The 22,150-nt window shown below is 44.2% G+C and overlaps 1 protein-coding gene across 1 annotated transcript; it reads left to right on the plus strand.

Annotated features, from left to right (window-relative positions):
- The first annotated feature begins 20,620 nt into the window (after positions 1-20,620).
- On the plus strand, positions 20,621-21,832 carry SOX11 (SRY-box transcription factor 11). The gene has a single exon (XM_009961183.2). It carries the CDS (start codon positions 20,621-20,623, stop codon positions 21,830-21,832), a length of 1,212 nt encoding a protein of 403 aa, XP_009959485.2.
- Positions 21,833-22,150: the final 318 nt, after the last annotated feature.

The following is a 22,150-nucleotide window of genomic DNA, read 5'->3' on the forward strand; positions in this document are numbered from 1 at the left end:
TAAACAGCACTGATATCTAAATGTTTCCATGGCCTTCCTTTACATATACGCATATACAAACATACACATATGTATATACTGTAAGTAAATCAATGCTAGTATCTCATTATGCCCATCACAGCCCTACAGTAATATATATTCATTCAGAAGGAGAATAATGCATTGACAAAAACAAAACAAGAAGAATCTTTAGTATTCAGTCTGAAGGGCTCAGTTGCTTATTATAAAGAAAGGCAAGATTAAAACAAATATTACCATTGTGATAACCTCTTTATATGTGCAAATGCCAGCACTGGGCCTGGTCTCCAAAGGATATTTCAGGATTTTATAGGTCGTCATGAAACTGATGTGGAAGAGGGGGTGTGCAATGGCATTTAACAGAAAGACCATCCTAAATATGCAGCTGCCTACGGAATCAGGGTGGGACTCAACTGTCAGTATATATGAAAAAAATGTCATACATGGGCAAAGCCATTACACTTTTTGGCCGTAGAATGAAAATGAGTGGGATTTTATACTGCGGCAAGGAAAACTCTAGTACGTTCCTTCAGCCCTGTGGAGTAAGAGTTGCCCACTCCACCACAATGATAGTAGAGTTTTGGAAGCAGATGAAATACGACTTATCTGGAAAGGGTATAAAGGTCTAGAGAGTTTGTTTTCATTGTAGGTGGAATTTATACTATTACAGAGCCATGATTCTGGAATAGCTGATAGGATACCACCATCCATAATTAGTCGTTTTCATACCCTGTAAACACATCCCAACATATCTGCCCACAGAAATGACTCCAACACATGTTTGAACCCAGCCCAGCTCTGAGGCACTGGCCAACTCTGATGAGCCATGGTGTTTGCCCCTGCATCTCCCAGCTCTGCTGGCTCTAGGCACATCCCGTGCTGCCCACAGCAGCAGCTGGGTGTCCCTGTCCCCACCCTGTACCCTGAGCAAGGAGCCATATCTGCACTAACCTCCCAAGAGCAGAGCAAAGCCCATTTCCAGACCAAACCAACATAGCTGGTAACTGGCAAGGTGACAAACTGTTATGGCCAGTATGAGTGCTGAAAAGTATCCATTGCATTTTGGGACGTGCTGAAGCAGCCTTCCTCTGATTTATGCGGCGTGCATCTTTAGCTGCGCTTCCTCTGACAGATGAGTACTTTTAAAACTAAACAAACACACGGCCTGTCCAAGTATGTCATCAAATGACCTCCTGCTACTATTATTGATGAGTTACACCTGTTTGCCAACAAATAGGTTCCTTATCACTCTCATGTGAGTAATCAGGTAAATGCTTGAGTAAACAAGTCTGCCCAGTGCGAGGCCCTGGCAGCTATCTCAGGCGGATGCAGATGAAGACCCTCTGCAGCTAATGCAGAGGTAAGGCTCCCCAGAGACTTAAAGCGGCAGGGAAGTTCATCACTGGTGGTTTTACCACATTTCCAAAGGGCTACTGTGAGGACTAAACTAAATTTAGAAACTAGACTTTACAGATCACAGTTATCTCTAATTCAGGTGCTGGCATGGCACAAAAGAAGAGACCTCCCCCCCCGCCCTGATATTCATGGTTACCCCAGCACTGTAGTCCCTGACTAGCTGGGTCAGGCTGTGAGCAGCTCAAACAGCGAGCTGGTTTCAGGGCAAGCCAGGGTTCCCCCAAGCCTGGTCTGTGAGCACTCTGTGCCAGCATAGATGGGGTTAGGGCAATGCTAAATTAGCCCTTCTGCCTCCATGGGAAAAAGGCTCTCATGCCTGATATTTACCCACCTGTGAGGGTACCCGAGACACAGGGGCTTTATGTCTGTCAGGGCCTTCCCTGGAAAAACGCAGTGACGGGAGACTGCAGTATTTGTTAAAGGACTGTCTTAGGTAGTGTCAGAACTAGGGGGCTAAATAATGCTTGTATTTAGATGGTATATGTTTGTCATGGATGCACAGAGCGAAGAAAGGACTTGAGAGCCCAACTGAGCAAAGAAAGGAGTCAGGGTTTGGCAGCTCCAAGGAAACACACTCAGAAAGAGGATGGGCAACAAAAAGGGAGAAGTGGGACTCCTTCCCCACCCTTCCCAAAGCATGTCAAGAACACACAAAGGAGCAATCTCTGTCATCACAGGCACTTTGTGCAATCTTTTTTCCAAATATTCCCAGAGGAAGTATGGCTCTGCCCTGCCCCTGCTTTAGCCCCTGTCTAAATAGCACCATTTAGCATAGTATAAGCAGAGTCAAGGTTGCTCTTTTTTCTTTTTTTTTCTTTCTTTCTCTCTCTCTCTGCAAATTATTGCAGAGTTCACTACTGAAAATGATAGAGCAAAGTGTTTGTTTTGCTTACCTGCTCAAAGAGCAGGTAAAATATTATCTGAAGTTCATGCCACAAATATATTTTGTTCTTATCTTTAGTAAACATTTAGTAACAGTGAAGCTCTCATTATCAACAAGAGCTGTGTACCTAAATCCCTTCCCTCCCACCCTGATGTCTTTTACTCCAGAGCTGATAAAATGCTTTCAGCTACAGAGCTCAGCTCACAAGAAAAGACATAGACACGTGAAAAACGTACGTGTCGATTATGTGGCTGAGACACTGTGTATTACATTGCATTAGAAGGCTCATAATAAAAATTGGTATGAATGATTGGAATACCAGAATGAGAACAGCTTAGAGGCTAGTGTTCATTATTGTAACATCTACTAGTGCTGCTATAAATAAAAGTTTCTAAACAATTCCATATTATGAACCCGTAATTTCAGGAATTCATAACCTGGATGTAAAAAATATCCCTCTCAGTTAACATTTAGGAAAGTACTAAATTTGGATACAAATGCCTTTACTGAGTACTATGTACAAAATCTATTTGTAAATCCATAGTTTTCTATCAAATATACTGTCATACTGGCTTCAGAAACTCTTTCTAAAATCAGAGGGAAGACACTTGAATTGTTAACTGATGTTTTTAATACGAAAATTCAGTATTGGAGATTTGTTTTCTTTACATAGTAAGTCATGTGCCATATTTAAAAAACCAAAACATTGTCTCACACCTGAAAACCTGGAACACTTTGGTACTTGCCTTGTAGATCACAAGTGAAAATGAGCCTGTCTACTCTGTTTCTACATTAATGTTGGAAATGAGCTGCACAGCATGTAGCTGAGTATTATCCTCCATGCAAGAGAGGCTCAGGAGTGTAATTATTATCTGCACTTAGAGATTTGGTGCTGCAGAAAAGGTACAAACCACTGGTTTTGAAAGGAAGGGATATATTTAAATCTCTGGATTTGTGTATCTTTATCTGTTCTTCTAAATTAGTCAGAACATCTACCGTAAGCCACACAGCTGCGTTATCTCTCCACTGACTGCACAGAAAGCCGAGGTCCTGGACAGTGGCCGGGACAAACCCTTCACCACAGCCTCTGGCACAGGAGCAATACCACCTGCAGCAGGCCGTGGAGGAATAGGGCATTCAACATCTGCTCAGATTTCAGACCAAGAAGTTCTTAGTCATTGTGTGGATTGTGGTAAGATCTCATGGGAGCAGCACATATCCGTAGAGATCTCAGCAGACGGTAGCTACCACACTCATGTTTTCTACTGTTCCTGCTTGAGCTCCTGTTTGTGTAACTGAATCTTTGCCACTGATTTCACAAGGACTAGCATTTCATCCTCTCTTACTACTGCTCTCTCAGCCTACTATCTGCACCCTGCTCAGTAAATTCAGTTTAAATAAAATGGGAAAAAAAATAAAAGGTCATTTAATGGCATTTTGATTTGCTAGGTGCAGCAAAGGATGCAATGGATTATATAATAAAATGGCGCAAAAGGCAAATGGACCTCTGCAATGTTCCCTTCCCAAATATAATGACATTTTTCTCTGTTTATGACTGGTCTTGACACTGGAATCAAAAAACTGCGGGGAACAAGTGTCTGTAGTCTGAACGACCTGACTCCCAGGAAGTGGATATCAGCAAATGTAGCCAGGTATGAGAGTCATTTCGAAAATCAACAGAGGATTTCAGACAAGTTACATTGAAATTGTATTATTTCAGACAAACTATATGATGTTTCTTTGCTTGGAATTTTGTGAGTATTTGGGGTGACATGTTTCTAACATCAATTATTCAGAACTGTTATTTAGTGTAAATTATGTTTGGCTTCATGCAATCTTTTAATAAATAGTAAGCAAAACAGGGAAACATTTACAGTAAAAACTAAGAAAATAGGATAGGCTTAATAGTTCCCTTTAGACTGTCAAATAACAGAAAATCAGTGGAGGGGGAAAAAAAGTGTAGACCGATTTGGGGAAAAAAAAAAAAAAAGCCATATCAATACAACTTCATTGTTGCAATCCACTGGGAAAGGTTCAGCTACTAGAATTAGAAGTACCCTTCAGGTCCCATGTGGAAGGAACTACCTGTGTGACCCATCAGGATGTCGAGGGGTCAGACGCTGATTGCAGGTAAGGCTGAGTGAGCCAGCGCAGGGTGCACAAGGTCAAAAGAGAAGAGCATACTTAGCTCTGCATGCTGGTTTAAAGAGCTGCTTGTAGGGGTGTTGATATAAATAGTCCCTTGCTTTTCACACACTGTCTCCATATCCTGCACCGGTGCTGGGTGTAGCAGAATGAATTATTTCATGGGAAGGGAAAAAACAGGAAATGAAGCACTTTCTATTAAAGCCTATCAAACAATGCAAAGCTACTTCAGAAAAAACATTTCTGTATATTTTACCCACAGATGTCCAACTGCAACTGTAGTCATGCAGTTAAGGAGTATAAAAATTAGTCAGTCGACCATCCCAGAGGCTGAAGAGTATGCAATTCAGTCAGGAATGCCATACAAGCAAAAAAAGTTAGCAAATACGAAAAAATTGCAGATAAGTGAAATGTTTCCTGGCTGAATGACAAATTCCTCAAAAGCTAACATTTATCCAATTTTTGGTTCAGAAAATAATATTACTTGGCCAATTCTACTTGTCATGCTTAGCTTTCAGATTTTTAAAACACTTTTGAAAAGACTGTTACTTTCCCATACCTCTAGCTGTGTCTATCCCTATTTGAGCATATGCTTTCCTAGATAACACAGAAAAAACCCTCAAAACACTCAAAGCATTGTATTTTACTGAAAAATGGTTTAAATTGGGAATTGTTCCACAGAAATTGATACAGCTACGCAGAGCCACAGCTCACATCTTTGTATTCAGACTACATTACTTACTTATTATGTTAAATGGTTCTGCCTTCTTCCTCTTCCTACTAGAGGAAGACTCAAACCGGACATATCTCTACAAATTTTATGCAATAAAGATGGAAAGTTTAGGGGAGCAGATAATAAACTGCAGTGCTTTTTCAGTAGAGGTTATGATAGCTTCTCAATTTCATAAGCAAAGAGGTACAGATCCTATCAAATATTTATTCCTGTTCCTTGTAAGTGCTGTTCATCTTCTAAGAAAACATTTGTAAGAGAAGAGCATTTGGTCCAATGATCATGAATTTTGTATCAAAGTTATCAGTTCATAGCTTTAATGCTCAAATAGTTGTTCTTAGTATTCTCGGCTAATTGGAGGAATATTTTCCATTTAATTTAGAAAACTTGTGATTTCTATGACAGCCTCAGAGATACTCTTTCGAGAAACAGGGCTCTTTTCCCAGCATCAGAGGTAAGGGAAACCCTATGGCCTAGCAGCTACAGAAGCAATTTTAGGCTGGATAGCATTCCACTGGTTGGCAGGTTTCTGTGTGCTTTGCAACAGGGAATTCCTAAAAAAAACCCACAAAAGTAGCGTATGCTCATATGTACTCAACGCACGAAGAGGAAATAAATTGGGCAAAAAGACAAAAATAAGGAAAGTCAGAGTAAACGTTGAAACTCCCTCTCCATCAAGTGCAGTAAAGTTGCTACAAGCCCAGGTGAGCATTGTTGCAACAGAACGAACGAAAGTGCTTGGAGGTATGGTCTAGGGGTGTACTGGGTAGAGTAGGGTGATGGCTGGACCTGACGATCTCAAAGTTCTTTTCCAACCTGAATGATTCTATGGTTCTATGATCTCTCTTTACTGCAGCATCTCTGTCATTGTGCAGGCTGCTCCACACCTGCGGGCTCCAGCCTACAAAGATAAGTCGGAGCATCCAGTGCTGTCACCTTGTACCGTCTTTGTGACTCAGGCTGAATGGGGACATGAACTACAAAGGCACTTGGCTTGAGATGGTGATCATAATGGGGAGCTCAGTCTGAACCAGTCAATCCATCCTCCTCCGTTGCTGGGGTTGCTGGTTGCCCTCTCTGGGTGTGCTGGGGGAGCCTGGGCCCGAGCGAGAACCAGAGCTCAGCAAGCAATTTGGCAGTCTGCACATACCCTGCGATAGTTTGAATTTGGTGTCTGGTCGTTCGCCTGGCAGAGTTAATGTTATTGCAAAATAGTGCAGCATGAAAAAAGGGCTGTGAAAATATATGACTATTGATTTGCTAAAGGAAAGTGAGCGGATTGGTTAAATACATACTCTGGTATGCATACTTTTGTGATAACAATCATTACTTATCCCTTGGACGTTTATGGCTTCTTCAGAAATTTTATTGTTGTATAAATTCATACTTGGGCACCTTATAAAAGTAGAGTTTTGACAGCATAATAGTCCATAAAGAAAACACAGTTTCAAGAACTGGACTACAGATTTTGTTGTTTGCCATCTTAATGCAGTGCCACTCAAAAACTACCAAAACCAGGTTTGGAGATGGTGAATGGCCTTTCATGATATGAAACCAGGCCTTCTTCCTTCCTAAAAGCACTCTTTGAAAGTGAATCATTAATTTGATATCAAGTTAATCCAGCTGCTTCCTTTCCATATATACATTTGGTCAATTTGAAAGCCTTTCTAAAACATTACCAACAGAAAACGCACTGTGAAATTCAGAAGGTTTCCACTACACAGAATTTAAGCTCTGCAATATTTCCCCTCAAAGTGCCATAAGAGATAATGTATTAATCATTTGCCAAATTCCTATTTTCAAATCCAAGCTGTTTATTATTTTCAGTTACCTAGTTGCATGAGGACAGAAAATGTCTTTTATCACTTTCTAATACATTTCATACCTGTTTAAGATAAAAAGCAGATCAGGTCAAATGTTCAGCCAATCAGAGGAAAAGCATTCACTTTCATCTTGTTTACGAGGTGAAGTTCAAACCTGCAAAAATGTTTTAAGGTAAAAATACCATCATTCACTTATCTCTAATAAATATTCCAGGCAGACTACTGTAACGAGATGGTTGCATACAATTTTGAATAATATATTAATAAAGCCAGTTGTAAATAGTGACGGTGGCTGTGCAGGATAATTGTGACACTTAGGCGCTAACATAATAATTAGTATTAAAAGGAGCTGTGGCTCAAAAGATTTACTACTGTACTTCTAATTTGTAGGTAGAGTCTATAACAAAATAGTAATAACCTGAACTGAATGTCCACAACAGTCTTCATACTTAATCAAATAATGCTGCACTAATTATGTTTGTCATGAAAAGTTAATTCCTTGAAAAAGCTGTTAAATATTTATAAAAAAGCAGTATGAAGACAACTTCTTAGCCTTATAGCATTTTAGTCTCCACTAATTGAGTTCTGTGTGAAACAAATATTGGATATTTATGGGAATTTCTTACACCTTTTCCACAGAGCTCCGAAGGGAAATTGCCACAAGTAAGATCCTGTTAAGCTTATCTGAAATATAGCAACATCAGCAAAAAAATGTGTTTGTGAGTTTTTAGGTACGTGTAGTTGTTGTGTTAGGATCCTTCAAAGAAATTTTTTTTTTTTTTTTTTTTTTTTACTTATGCTCCATTTACAAAGGGGCAAATGATTGAATTTGCTTCACTGAATTGAACTTATACAGCTTCCTGCTGGGTTCTGGGGAGCATTTATGGAACACCACCTGGAGGGCAGCTGCTCTTTTCTCCTAGTCCTGAATATCATTAAATTTCAGCAGCAACATGACACACTGTAGAAAATTTTGTTTTAAGGCTGCACTCTTCTGTGCTGTTGTTGTCAAGAGTAGAGAGAAGCAGGGGGGCATTTCTGGAAAGAGAGAGTGATAGATTTCATTCCTTGTCAGCAAGTGCCCACAACCAGGAAAAGCAGAAGGACTGGAAGAATAAAAGGGATGTTGTTTTTTTGGAGGGAGGGGGGAGGGAACCAAAACACTAGGAAGATACGTGCTTCAAAAGAGTACGTTGTCTTCGTGTAAATATAAGTACTTATGGCCTGAGCTGGAGCATTCATAATTTAACTTTGTATTTGAGCTGCAGAATGTCTTCACTTAAAAAAAGGAGAGCAATTGCTAACCTTATCTTGCACATGTGGGCGACATTGGAGCTGCCCTAAGAACTCATTTTCTTGTAACTATTTGCTTAAGCATTTCACTACCAGAGTAAGTCTGAAGACAACATTGCAGTGAAATGCTGTGAAACACTGCTTTATGCCTGTGCTTCCTGGCTGACACTCTTTACAGGTTTTACACGTTTTGAACAGGCTTTTTCATTGCAATTAAGAAACCTTTTGTATTAAAAGCGGAGGTAAGATGGGAGCAGCTTATGGCAGTTCGCCTCTATCGCTTCAGGTTTTTTTCCCTTCTCTAGTTTCCAGCCTGTAAGTGCCAAACCCAATACAAAGAGAGGACTGCATTCCCCTGGGAATTACAGTGTGCAGGCCCAGCTATCTGTGTGCTTCTCCTATTCCCTGGAGTCTACATCAGTCATCTTGCCAAAGCTAACAGGAAGCTTGACACAGTGATCAGAAACAACAATCTATATACAGTAAATGTTATCAATGTGATCTATCTGCTCAGTGCTTTGTTATAAAAATTCAGTGTTTTTCAATGGAATATGGCAACTAACTCCTATTCCTGCACATTTTGACCTCTGCATTTTCTCTCTCTCTTTCCATGTTGCACCTTTTCTCCTCACCTTCTTTGCCATTTGTATCAGCTCCCAATTCCCTTCTCTTTCCTCCTTAGTTCACCATCAAAATGCCTAATAGCAACACTAGTGTGGTCTCCAAAATGAGCTGGAGTGTTGTACAATTGGTCACCAATTAATATTGTTGTGTAATAGGAATGATTGACATTTTCTTCTCAAATATGTGATTTTGTCAAAGTCATAATGTTACTGGAACTTTCAACAGCACTGAGAAATTTCTGTTACAAATGAGAAAATCTCAATAAAATCTGAATAAATAAAATTTACATTTCATGTTCATTTAATTTAAAGGTGTGTTTCAAATAGAACAGTTGATAGAAAGTTATATCACTTACTTTCAAATTGAAATATCTGTACTCTCATGCTGACATTTCTGAATCAGAATAATTTTCATAATATTCTTCATGAGCAGCATTTCAACCAGCAGTTCCAGTTTTGTCCTGGACAAATTTCACAGCGACTACAAGTATTTGCACTCTGGGAACAACAAAAGACCCCTGGCCTGGACCAAAGCATCACTGTGCTAAGTATTACCCAAAGTCTGACCCAGACAGAGGCACCAGGTTATAGACAAATATTTTGGGCTCCCTAGAGAGACAGTGAAACAGTGACTTTACCTGACTTGGACAAGATGGCTTAACAGTATAATCAGGACTGGTTTTCCCTCACAACGACTGGTACTGACTAATGCTAACCTTTCTTAAAGGAAGCAAATTTTGTGTTTGAAACAATTTTAACTCTTGAGTGTTAGTTGAAGGACATGATGAGGATCAATGCTGGCAAAGCAGCTCTCATCACCTGCCTGGACGCATTCCTGTGTGACCTACTCTAGGTGGTCCTGCTCTGGCAGGAAGGTTGGACTGGATGATCTTTCGAGGTCGCTTCCAACCCCTAACGTTCTGTGATTCTGTGAGATTACACTGAGTAGGAGCTGCAGGACCAGGACTTCCAATTGATTCAGAATCCTAGATTTAAGTACAAATTTTATTTTTTTTTTCCTCAGGGGAACCAATATTAGCCATTCTGAGAGCCAGGAGGGGCCTGAGTAGAAGAGAGGCAGAATCCTCAGAAGGTGAGGATGCTAAAGTGCTATCCGAAAATAAACCATATTTTCCAGAATTGGGCCCACATTTTCTGAGCTCAGTGAAACTAGAAAGGCTTTTTCTGTATTACAAGAAAACTCATCCTTAGTGAAGCCATTGAGTCTGTCTATATTTCTTCTGCCACAGCAAGCTTCCTGGAAATGAAAACCTGCATATGATGAACACCAAATAATGTATTTTCAAACTAGCACTAAAATGAAAAAGATCTTTCTGGGTAAGACTGGTGTCTAGATAAAATGTAAATTCAATCTCTCTGTGAAGCAATTCTGAATAATCAGAAATGCATACAATCACTAAAATAGATTACCAGAATAACACGGAAATGGAACAACATGACAATATATATATATTTTTTTCTGCTTGAGAATAGAAGTAGATGGTTCTTCCAAATAATTATCTGTTTCAAGAGAAAACTGTTCACATGCGGAAAAAAGCATGCTTCCATTTCATCTGTCTTGCTCCTTGGGTTGGCTCCAATTCTGATCTTCACCCTGGCCCAAAATGGGAGCAATTGCATTGTACAGGCTGTCTTTTCAAACGTGACTTCTCAGTGTACTTATTCATTTAGTCTCAAGACTGTGCGGTGAAGAGTCCGCAGGACTGTAATAGGGAGGATTTCAGGACTATTCCTGTTCTGCCAGGCTCATTATGTAGCCTTAGATAAATTATCTTAGCACTGGCTCAGATCTTCCTTTCCTGCTTTGGTTTGTTTATGCCTAAATTGCCAAATGAAGAGCTTGGAGAGCACTCTAAATATGTGTGTAGCTGGTCAGCTATCCTCTTTCTTTTTCACTTTGGGAAGCGAAGAAGAAAGGAGAGGCAAAGGTATGGTATGTGTAAGGGCTTGAGCAGACCTCTGTTAATCTTATTCGTGAGAAATATGATACTTCATGGTGAATTTACCCTGCAAGGTGAAGAACATACTGCACTACGTTTGTACCTGAACGAAGGTTTTTGGGCACGCACTCAGGATTTGGGCCGAGTCTGTGCTTAAAAAACAGTTCCCTCCATACACAACTTAACTGGCAGTGCAGATATTCCTCTGGATCGCACAGCCAGTCAGGTAAATCAGGAACTTCCAGGTAAGGCAGAAAACAGAAATTGGGAAGAGATCTCTAGCTCCCTGTACCATCCTTTTCCGACCAGTACTGATGGTGCAGGGAGAACCCCAAAACTGCAGCTCCCTTCTATAAATTGCTGATAATAATTCATTACCTCAACTTCGCCTTGTCATGAGATAGCAACTGCTGTGCAAATTGCAAGTACAATTAATTATTAATTTCTGGTTTATTATTGATCATTTTGTCAAACAAACTACATGATAAGCTGTAATAAATTCTTTCTATTTGCTGCTCGGACTCACGATTCCTAGTGCAGCAAAACTGAAAAAATAAGATCAAGTCTCAGCTGACTTTAAAGATCATTAGTAACCATGTCTTGTATGCAAGAACTGGATTCGGGCCATGCTGACACAAGACAATCAGTTTTTCTATACTTGCAGGACGCTGTAATGAAATGCCTGATTTGATGAAGTTAGAGGCATTATGATATTTTCATCATTGTGTAATAAAGCATCAGGAAACCTTCAAGGCTCTAATATTATTGAATATCTTGGTGGTGTTAATACTGACACTGTACAGTTTGCAACGTAAAGGAAGGCTAAGGGAAGGAGGAGGCAGGAGGGACAGTCTGGGCTTTTGGTTTAAGGTGAACAACCTTTTCCAAACTAATGTGTTCCCCACCATCATTAAATGACTGGTACAGTCAGGGTTTTGCATGCACCTGGAAAAAATAAGAAATAGTGCATGGAATAAGCACACGTTTCTCATTTTTACTACAAAGCAAAGGTTACTAGAGGGAACGGTATGCTGGTTGTTTGCAGTTACCTGGTTTTGGTGACCATTTAGTAATATTGCTGGATATTCTTTTAGGAACTGAAAGAACACAAGGTGATTTTCATGGGAATTAATAATGTGCTTTTATATGCACGTACATTTGCAGTTCCATAGTGGCTTTTATTTTAAAGTTATTATCCGAATTTACAACAAATTAATAAAAATGGAAAATTAAAACCAATATTAACTGAAATGTTGCTTCCCCAGAGGCCCAGTCACACTCAGCATATTTAATTCATTCCTGTGAATTCAGCGGGGCTTTGTGTAGAAATAAAACAAACAACATTTCTATGTGCCTTCATTGTTTAGCTACTGTACAATTTATTGTGACTGCTGATATTATTTATAACTAAGAGGTTTGTTTGTTTGTTTTCCATTTGTTAAAAAAAATAGGCAATGAAACATTTGTTAAATTTATTTCTTTTTGAAACAATGGTAATAGAAAGATTTACATGGACATAACACAACAAGGACATAAAGAGCTTTATAAAGATCTTCTTATAACCTTTTTCTCTAAATATATACAACCAATGGAAATATTATGTGGTTTGCTTCTTTGTTCAATAACGAAGCTCTAATTTCCATTTCCACTGTACAGCTGTTGCACTTCTCTCACTCAGATTTTGCCAGCACAAGCCCAAGCTCAGGATTGCCAGCAAGAAAAGTCTGCCTGGAGGGAGAAGTCAGGGCAGCCCAAGAAGCCCGCAACCCCAGCTTTTCCAAGCCGAGCTCGGCCAAAAGCAGGCAGAGGTAGCTGGGCTGGGAACACAGCCAGGGCACCTGGCGGGTGAGCTGACTCGATGCTCCAAGTAGTTCCTGCCGACGCTGTAAAGCTTCACAGCTAGGTAGGAAGGAGATTGCCTTGCACAAAGCCAGCGCGCACACCACCGAGCTCACCGGCTTGGGCTCCACACATCACACATGCTTTCACAGCTCACAGGTGAGAAAGCACGGCTGAAGCAAACCTCTGAGTTGTTCCCTGGTGGGCGACTCCTGGCTGATCGGATAGGACAGGTCGCATTATGGCCATGCCCTTGGGTACCTTCAGCTGTGTGATTAGGAAATGACACAGGACTAGGTGGCATTTAGGGCAAGGCCCTTCTTAGCAAAACCCGTGCAGAATTTTGCAGAATCCTGCTCACTGCATGAGTCCTGTAAATGAAAAATCTTTCAGGCATATGCTGCAGAGTGCCTTTTCACTTGCTCTGTAACGGTATATACAGAGGGCAGCTGATCAGCAGATCCCAATCAGGCAAGCACATGCGACGTGAGACTCGGTAAGTGTCTTTCCTGCAGGTCATGTTGCTGCCTCCTTCAAGGCAGCAGAGCCAAAGAAAACACCTCGTGTACATTTTATAGGTTCTAATGTTATTTGGTTTTAAGTGAGGCTGAGGCCAGCTGCAGCCCTCCACTGTTCTTTAGGAGGAAGGAAAAGGTAAATGATAAATCTGTGTGTCTGCGTCTATTCGACTGCGAACATGCTTTATACCTCTAATGGGTATACTGGTGTGAGGTCTAATGCATACACTCTGTTATACATTTTGTCATGTCCTTGCTAAATTTTCTCATTCTAAGAAGCCTCCCTAAAAATAATAAGCAAATCCAAAGCAATAACCATGATTATCACTCTAGATTTGATAAAGAGAAGCTTTAAGCATATTGCATAAATTAAGTACATAATGTAACAAATCCTATATGAGTCATAAATAGTCTGCACCTAAGCAGGTTAACCGGCACACATACGAGTGTGAAATACTGTACAGTGAAACCTGTGTGCCCTAAGAGACTACCCTAGGGTACTGACAAATACTTTACAACATCAAATTACCCATATTACGCGAACTGGCTCTGCAATTTAACCAGAGACGGTCTATAATTGGTTCAAGGTACAACACTTTTTCCTAAGAGACCTGCTAAAACACTATGGATTTCAATGTCTATAGGCCAACTATGTAAATGCGTAGTATTATGAATAAACTCTGTCACTTTGAACTGTTTTAAATTTTGTGGAAGATTTCATATCAATCAAACTAAAACCTGTTAAAAATAATTGTTTTCTTTTTAATTTAATGTAACTGGCTACTGAATATTTAATTAAAATTAAACTAAAATTGTGTTAAATTCAAACATTAAATTTACATATTTCAAGTTTTCAGTAGAAACAAGCAAACCTTTCCATTTAAACAACCTTAGTAACAGTAATTTCTGATATCTGATAACTGCAATATCATCTTTTATGGGATTCCCTTCACTTTTTTTCAAGCACAATTTTCAGACACTTTTAATAAGAGCCACATCTCTTCTAAATTGTTCTCCTGCCCTAAAAAGTGATTTGGTAAAAATGGCACTGGGGGCTCTGGATTCATTATCACACTGATTTTCCTACCCAATGAGCTCAGTTTGCAAGTAAATTTCTAACTGCCAGCTGCACAAACTCAGCCTGAGTCCTGGATCCCTTCCATCTCATGCATCACCACCAGTAATAAATATCCTGTATGCCAGAATATGCCCTCCATGGCATCTGTGCAATCCCAGTGCCATCCATGAATTTGCACAGGTGTTGCTGGGGGCAGACGTTCAAATCAATAGGGTTACACACAAGTGGCTGAGGAAATTATCTGTCAAACAGAACTACTAGTACTACAACGATCTGTGGGACAGAAGGGACCCCATCTGAGTTGCAGAACCAGGTTTTAACCTCACAACCAGGAAGAAAAAGCGTTTTGTCTTGGAAACAAAAATTCTGAGAGGGTTGCAATGTACGTGGAACATCCCAATACTATTTTTTCATGCCATTTCTTAGAGCCTAAAGTGGTTTTGCAACATACATCATGCCCACCGAACGTATTTGGAGTTTTTTTAATAAGTTGAACTTTGCAATCAGGATGATACTGTGAAAAATGGTAAGCGATACATCTTGGTGGCTTAAAACATCTCCTTGTGCAAGATCAGTATGTCGGGGCTGAGAGGAAATGGCCCATCCATATGGTCCCAACGAGACAGCACTGTTGTCCGACAGTATCTTAGGGGAGGATGGTGGAGCAACAACACACTCCAGGACGACGGACTTGGACATACGGCATAGCTGCAAGAATAACAGTACTTTCTGCTCAATTTTTAACTCCTGGATTGTTTCAACCAATGTACACAATCTCTCTGTCTCAATGTGTCTTTGCTGATCATGATTTTACAGTGGTCAAACATCATTTCTAGAGCTACCTACAGGCAGTGAGGAGGCCAAAGGCAGTAATTCTGTCAGATTGCTGTGATGTGACCAGGACTAGAGTTGTGCATTGGCCAATGAGCAAGTTCAATGCTCAGCTCTGGCAGGAGGTACACTGGGAGGAGTTGCTCTTGCTCCCGCTGACAGCTTCTCTGGGCTCCAGCTGGACCCCTCCAGCAGCAGAGGGCCACACCACTGAGAAAGATGCTACACTCTGTGCTGGCCAGCCAGCAAACCACCCCCCACCCTCACCATAGCTGTATCTGATGCACATGCTTTTGGCAAAATGAAGATTTTGGCACACAAAATCAAGGTTAAGTATGTCCAGATGTCTTTGTCTACATTTAGTTTCAAACTGGACGTGAATTGAGTGTTTCTGGATTTTGACTAAACTAGCTTATCCTCTCGAATGGCTTACTCTATTTCAGTTAAATGAGTGCACTTCACCTCTCCATCTGAAATTTGGCTGTTACACATATCAGCTCTGGGCACCAACATACTTTTATTTTCAAAACAAAGGCTTTGTAGAAACCACAGTCATATGCACTCTCAACACCAAGAGCATGCGGTAGCTAGCATACAGTAGCTGAAAAGACAGGAGAGGATGCCATTTTCCTAGCGGTAACAAGGAAGTTGAATTTTTCTTGTGAATTGGCAGCTCAAGATGAGAACTCCAGGGACTGGAAGACTTACCAAACCTTAAACAGCAGAGCCTATGTGCTTTTTCACTATTTTATCCTGTGTTAGCTAACACAAGGTAAGACCATAGCTTATTTTTTCCTCATGAGTGCAAGACTCAAGGAATTTATGTTTATTCCAGAAAAGATCCCCAGGAAGTGTGTCTGTGATATAACCTCAGGTGTGACCCCTCTGTTCAGGATTCACTGTACGTTTCCTTTTAAGACAAAACCCTCTTGACACTGTAATTCTTTCTTCCTCCATTTTGAATCTACAGCTTGTGCTTGAAACCACTTCCCACACCTTGCAGAAGGTGCGTAACTCCAGTTTTCCCACACGTTCCCCATGCAAAGTCATTTTGGGCTCTCCAGACAAAATCTGCAGCACAATTCAGAACAGGCACAGAAATAAATAACTGAAGGAACAGTGCACTCATAGTACTATTTGTCTTCAGAGTTAGCACAGTAAAAATCTTGGCTTTCAGTTTACTTAAATCTAACACAGACAGCAGGCACTCCAAGGAGAGAGAATATCCTCTGCTTTTTCTAAAACACTGTTTCTTCAACAATGAACTTTTTTGCCCATATTTAATTCTTGTTTGGTAGTCAAAATCTTGCAAGAAAAGCATAAGGTCAGTCTCTCAAAAAGATGGATCACTTCATCTTCTTAAGCACCGATGGAGACGGATGTAAGCACACAGGGCCACATACGGAGGGCCTATATTCCTCCGCAAAGCGTTTTCTGCTGGCTAGCTTCAGGCCTTTGGAGGCACCTCGCCAGCTTCTTGGCTCAGAAACCTCAGTGCTTTCACTGGCATTATATATTCATGCTGCACTGCACTCAGGATAAGATGTCCACCCTGAACTGGAGCACTAGGAAGCCCAGTGTAGACGCAGACCAGCAAAAACGGCCTCCATCCAAGGGGACAAGCATTAAGCTCCCTAGTGAATTCTGTTTTACCTGTTTTCTCCCACTTTCTGGGGCAACCCAGCCTTCTATTGACCTAGATAATGGAAAGATGATTATTCATTTGAATTTCAAAAGAATGAGTAGTGGGCTGTTATCTCTAACTGCTGTGCTCTAATAGGAATATGCACGCACGCACACATACAATTACTGAACTGCTTTTAGAACAGTAAATTATTTCATTTTAACAGTAATATCTACTTATTCATGTGCATGTTTTAATCAGATTTCTAAAATCCTCAAGATAATTTTTTCTTGAGTGTGGCTATTATTTATCAGTCTGTTCTCAGTTTTATTATTTTCCTAGTACTACCCTTCAAAATAAAACATAAAACAATCAGAACATAACGTTAACAAGCATGAGAGAACAGTAATGCTGTTTATATTTAAAAGATCACTTTGAGGAAAAATTGAAATGCTGCCAAGACACTTCAGAAAACGAGATATACCAAAAAACTAGAAAAATGGGATTTACAAAAGTTATGTGATGCCCATAGTATTAATATGCTTCCTCACAGGAACACACGTGAAGGAGAAGAAACATCCCAGACGAAGTCTGTTGTAAAGATGGTGGCTTCAACCTACACCAAAGCTTTACCTGATCTTAATGTGTTAAATGTCAGATTCTGTCACACTGGTGGAGTCCTCATAACCAGAAAGTCTTACCAATATTGATTATATGGTTTCCATTACAATTGACTGAAAACTTTCCAAAATAGTTCATGGCTCTTGGAAAATGATGATTCGACAAAATAACAGTATTTTAGAAAAATTCATTGTTTTGATTCATTTCACAGGAAATTGAGGAAACATTCAATTTTCATTTCATCAGCTTGAGTTTGATGTAATTACATGACATAATGAAATCTCCCATAAAAGTTGAAACATCAACAACAAACGAAAACATTTTGACATGTTTCATTTTGTGAAACTACACCATTATTTCTATCTGGATTCAAAAAATGTGTAAAAACATCAGAATTTCTCACAGGGGCAATTTTTTTTCTAATCTGAATCCTGATATTTACAGAAAAATATTAAGAAATAGGATTAACTGAGATGCTCGGTACCATGCTATCATTTTAGTAAGAGTTCTAGCAGCAATAAAGCTGCCTTCCCTGGCGGCAGCCAGCCAGCCAGCCACGTATCTCCCGAGACTCCTGTCCATGCCATCCTCATGAGAAACATACTCTCACCCTTTCTGGAACCCTTGCGACACAGATGGCTCTACAGTGTGCCTGATCTGAGAGAGTCCTCACCCAGCCGAAGCAGAAAGTGCCAAATTCACAGCCCTCTCGGAAGGAATGCCCTGCCCTGCCAGCAGCCCTCCTCAGAGAGACCACAGCTGACCACAGCTGCGGCAGGAATTCAGGCACTCCCGAAGGTACTGTACCCTCTCCTCGTGTGGTTTCTCTAAATTGTAACAATTTATGACAGGTTGAGAACCCTGCCAGGCAAATTTTCCATTTTACCTCCTGTCTCTAAAAGGATAAACATTATTATGGGGCTACATTGTGCCACCAGGTGCAACCAAAAGGAAAGAGAGAGGTGGCAGCAAGCCTCAGAGGAAGAATCCCGCCTGGGGGCACCAAGAGTAGGGCAGAACAGTATTTTTAAAAATCCATCTTTACAATGAGGCAACCAAACCTTCTTAAGCTATGCCCTTTCCTTTCTCTCTGCTCTGTACGCCCAGCTGGGGTCAGGCAGGGGAAGCGACAAGACACTACGTATCTGCCTCTTGTCTACTCCTTCAAACTGCTCCTGAATCCTGACAAGTGCCGCTGAGACCCGGTAGCCCTAATGTATCCATGAAGCTAAGAGGTGAGTGTCTTTTTTTTTTGTTGTTGTTCCTGTAATAGCACTAGTCACTCTGCAGCCCTATGATATCATAGTCACATCATCCAAACACAGTAATTTTGCTGTGGCCTGAGGAAAATGAACCACTGTGCTAATTACAAGGATGATGTACCAGGGGACATGCTGCCCCATTAGCACCAGTTCATAGGATGCGCTCTGACAGAGGAGAGGCTGTGCCAGGGCTCATCTCTCTCACTGCCATCAAGTCTGCATCCAGCCAGCAACCATCACAAAACTTATTAAACTTCTGTCTTCCTGATAACTGTAAACAGTAGCTAGAAAAACAAAAAGGGACCCACAAAACAGTACGTGAATTCATTTTCAACACACGTTTTGCAAAGCAAAATGACCACAGATGAGTACACCGCCGGCTCTGGATTTCATAAATTCTGAGATGAAAACAAACATGAGATTATCCGGAATAGCTGGATCCACTACATGTGTTCTGCAATAACCACAACATCGTTGAATAACTGGATGCTTTCTGGAAAATAAAACAAAACAAAAAATCAGCACTCTTCAATGCTTTCTGCAAGTTCTCACCCCTTACTTTGTAGAAACCGCCTTTATCCTCTGCCCTACACCACGCGGGAAATGCTTCTAGGTGGGTGCGATGACCTCCTTTACCCGGCTTACCTCCCGCGGGCAGCCCGGGCCTTCCCTGGGCACAGCGGGGGACCTCCTGCCCGCCCCGGGCAGGCCGCCCGTGCTGGCCCGCCCCTGAGGAGCGGCGGGCACCGCCGCCCAGCAGGCCGGGGCTGCCGAAGCACCGGCCGCATCCACAGGCGACCGGATCCCCCCGCCCCAGGAGCGTGCCGGGCCCTGCGGCCTCCCAGCTCCGTTCGCTACCGACAAGCCACCGAAACAAGCCCTCCGGGGGCCGTGAGGGCAGGGAACCGAAGCGTCTGGCGCGTTCCTCCGGAGATTCACGGCCCCGGCCCCGCTGCGGCGAGGAAGACGGCCGTGGGCGGACCCGCGTCGCCGACCACCGCGGCCGCGCTGCGGAAGGCACTACCCCTCGGCGAGGGCCGCCCCACGCACCCGCGGCGGAGGAGCAGGGAGAGGCGGCGGGGAAGACACCGGCCGCCCGGCCCCAGCCCCGCTCCCGCCAGAGAGGCCGTCACGCCGCCGCTGCGGCGGCCGCAGAGCGCCAGCGCCCCCTGCCGCCCGCCGCCCCGAGCCGCGCGGGGCCCCGCGGCCTCCTGAGGGGACCGGGCCGGGGGGGAAGCCGCTGCCGCCGACCCCCCCCTCACCAGCTCGCCTCGTACCGCTCCGCGCCCGGCGGCAGCCAGCGGGCGAGGCCAGCGGGCGAAGCCCCCCATAGCAGCGGCGCCGCCGCCTCCCGGGCGGAGGGACGGGCCGGCGAGCGCCGGCGAGCGCCAGCGGCTCCCCCCCCCCCCCCCTCCTCCTCCTTCCCCCGCCGCCCCCCGCGCAGGGGGTGTGTCAGAGCGGGGCGGGAGGAGGAGGAGGAGGAGGAGGGGGGCAGCTGATAAAAGCGGTGGGCGTGTCGGTGGGCGCGCCCGAGCGTCGCCATTGGCCGGCGGCGGGAGTGATGTCACCCATATGAAACGCTGATAACTAGTTGGGCGAGGAGCCGGGAGTTTTGCAGAAGGGGGAGCGCGCGCGGCTGGGGCAGGGCGCGCGGCGGCGCGAGGCCGGGGCACGGGCAGAGCGCGGCGCCGAGCGCAGCAGCCCAGCCCAGCCGCGCCCCAGCCCGGCCCGGCCGCAGCGGGCCGCCGGGGCTGCGGGCAGCAGCCAGCAGCCAGCGCCCGCCGGTCGCGCCGCGGGCTCCGCCTTGCAGCGCGGCGGAGAGCTCGGCTCGGCTCGCAGCAGGGGCAAGGTGCGGCGGCGGCGGCGGCGGTGGGAGGGGGCGGCGGAGCAGCGGCTTTGTTGGCTCGGAGGGGAGCGGCGCGGCGGGAAGAGCGGCGCTTCGGCGAGAGCCCACCATGGTGCAGCAAGCGGAAAGTACGGAGGCGGAAAGCAACCTGCCCCGGGAAGCGATGGACACAGAAGAGGGCGAGTTCATGGCTTGCAGCCCGGTGGCTCTGGACGAGAGCGATCCGGACTGGTGCAAAACGGCGTCGGGGCACATAAAGAGACCGATGAACGCGTTCATGGTGTGGTCTAAGATCGAGAGGAGAAAAATCATGGAGCAGTCCCCGGACATGCACAACGCGGAGATCTCCAAGCGCCTGGGCAAGCGGTGGAAAATGCTGAAGGACAGCGAGAAGATCCCTTTCATCCGGGAGGCGGAGAGGCTGCGGCTCAAGCACATGGCCGATTACCCCGACTACAAATACCGGCCCAGGAAAAAGCCCAAAATGGACCCGTCGGCCAAGCCCAATGCCAGCCAAAGTCCGGAGAAAAACGCACCCACCAGCAGCGGCGGCAGCAAAAGCGCCAAGAGCTCCAGCAAGAAGTGTAGCAAGCTGAAATCCTCCTCCGCCTCCTCGCCCCCCAAGCCGGGAGCCAAAGCCGCCCACCACGGGGACTACGCGGGAGACGAGTACGTCTTCGGCACCCTGAAAGTGAGCAGCAAGACGGTCAAGTGTGTCTTCATGGACGAGGAGGAGGATGAGGAGGAGGACGAGGACGAGCTGCAGCTGCGGATCAAGCAGGAGGCAGAGGAGGAGGAGGAGGACGAGGAGCCGGGGCCGCAGCAGCTGCGGCGGTACAACGTGGCCAAAGTGCCGGCGAGTCCCACCTTGAGCTCCTCGGCGGAGTCCACCGAGGGGGCGAGCCTCTACGAGGAGGTGCGGGGCGGCGCCGCGGCGGCGGGCGGCGGCAGCAGACTCTACTACAGCTTCAAGAACATCACCAAGCAGGGCCCGCCGCCACCGCAGCAGCCGCCCGGCCTCTCCCCGGCCTCCTCCCGGTCCATCTCCACCTCGTCGGCCGGCAGCGAGGAGGCGGACGACCTGCTCTTCGACCTCAGCCTCAACTTCTCCCAGCACGGCCACGCCGCCGCCGAGCTGGGGGCGGGCGCCGCCGCCGGCAACCTCTCCCTCTCGCTGGTGGACAAGGACCTGGACTCCTTCAGCGAGGGCAGCCTCGGCTCCCACTTCGAGTTCCCCGACTACTGCACCCCGGAGCTGAGCGAGATGATCGCGGGCGACTGGCTGGAGGCGAACTTCTCCGACCTGGTGTTCACGTACTGAGCGGGGGCGGCGGAGAGGGCGGGCGGCGAGGCAGCGGCGGAGCTGGAGCGGCGCGACGCCGGTGATGATGATGATGATGATGCTGATGATGCTGATGATTAAAAAAAAAAAGTCTTGTTTTCTTTTAAAAAAAATAATCTCGAAGTTAGTTCCGAGCCCGGGAGTTGTGATTTTAATTTTTTTTTAATTTTTGTGTTTTTTTTTTTTTAATTTTTATTGCATTTGGTGATCACAACAACAACAGCAAAGGCAAATGGGACTGGGGGAAAAAAATGATACAGAAGGCGCTGTTTGAAGCTTGTCGGTCTCTGATTGAAG

Source organism: Leptosomus discolor, chromosome 2, assembly GCF_034619465.1.
Source record: "Leptosomus discolor isolate bLepDis1 chromosome 2, bLepDis1.hap2, whole genome shotgun sequence".
Taxonomy (NCBI): domain Eukaryota; kingdom Metazoa; phylum Chordata; class Aves; order Leptosomiformes; family Leptosomidae; genus Leptosomus; species Leptosomus discolor.

What these genes read in the sequence shown, in the direction of transcription:
- SOX11 (XM_009961183.2), top strand. Translation starts at nt 20,621, where the DNA reads ATGGTGCAGCAAGCGGAAAGTACGGAGGCGGAAAGCAACCTGCCCCGG.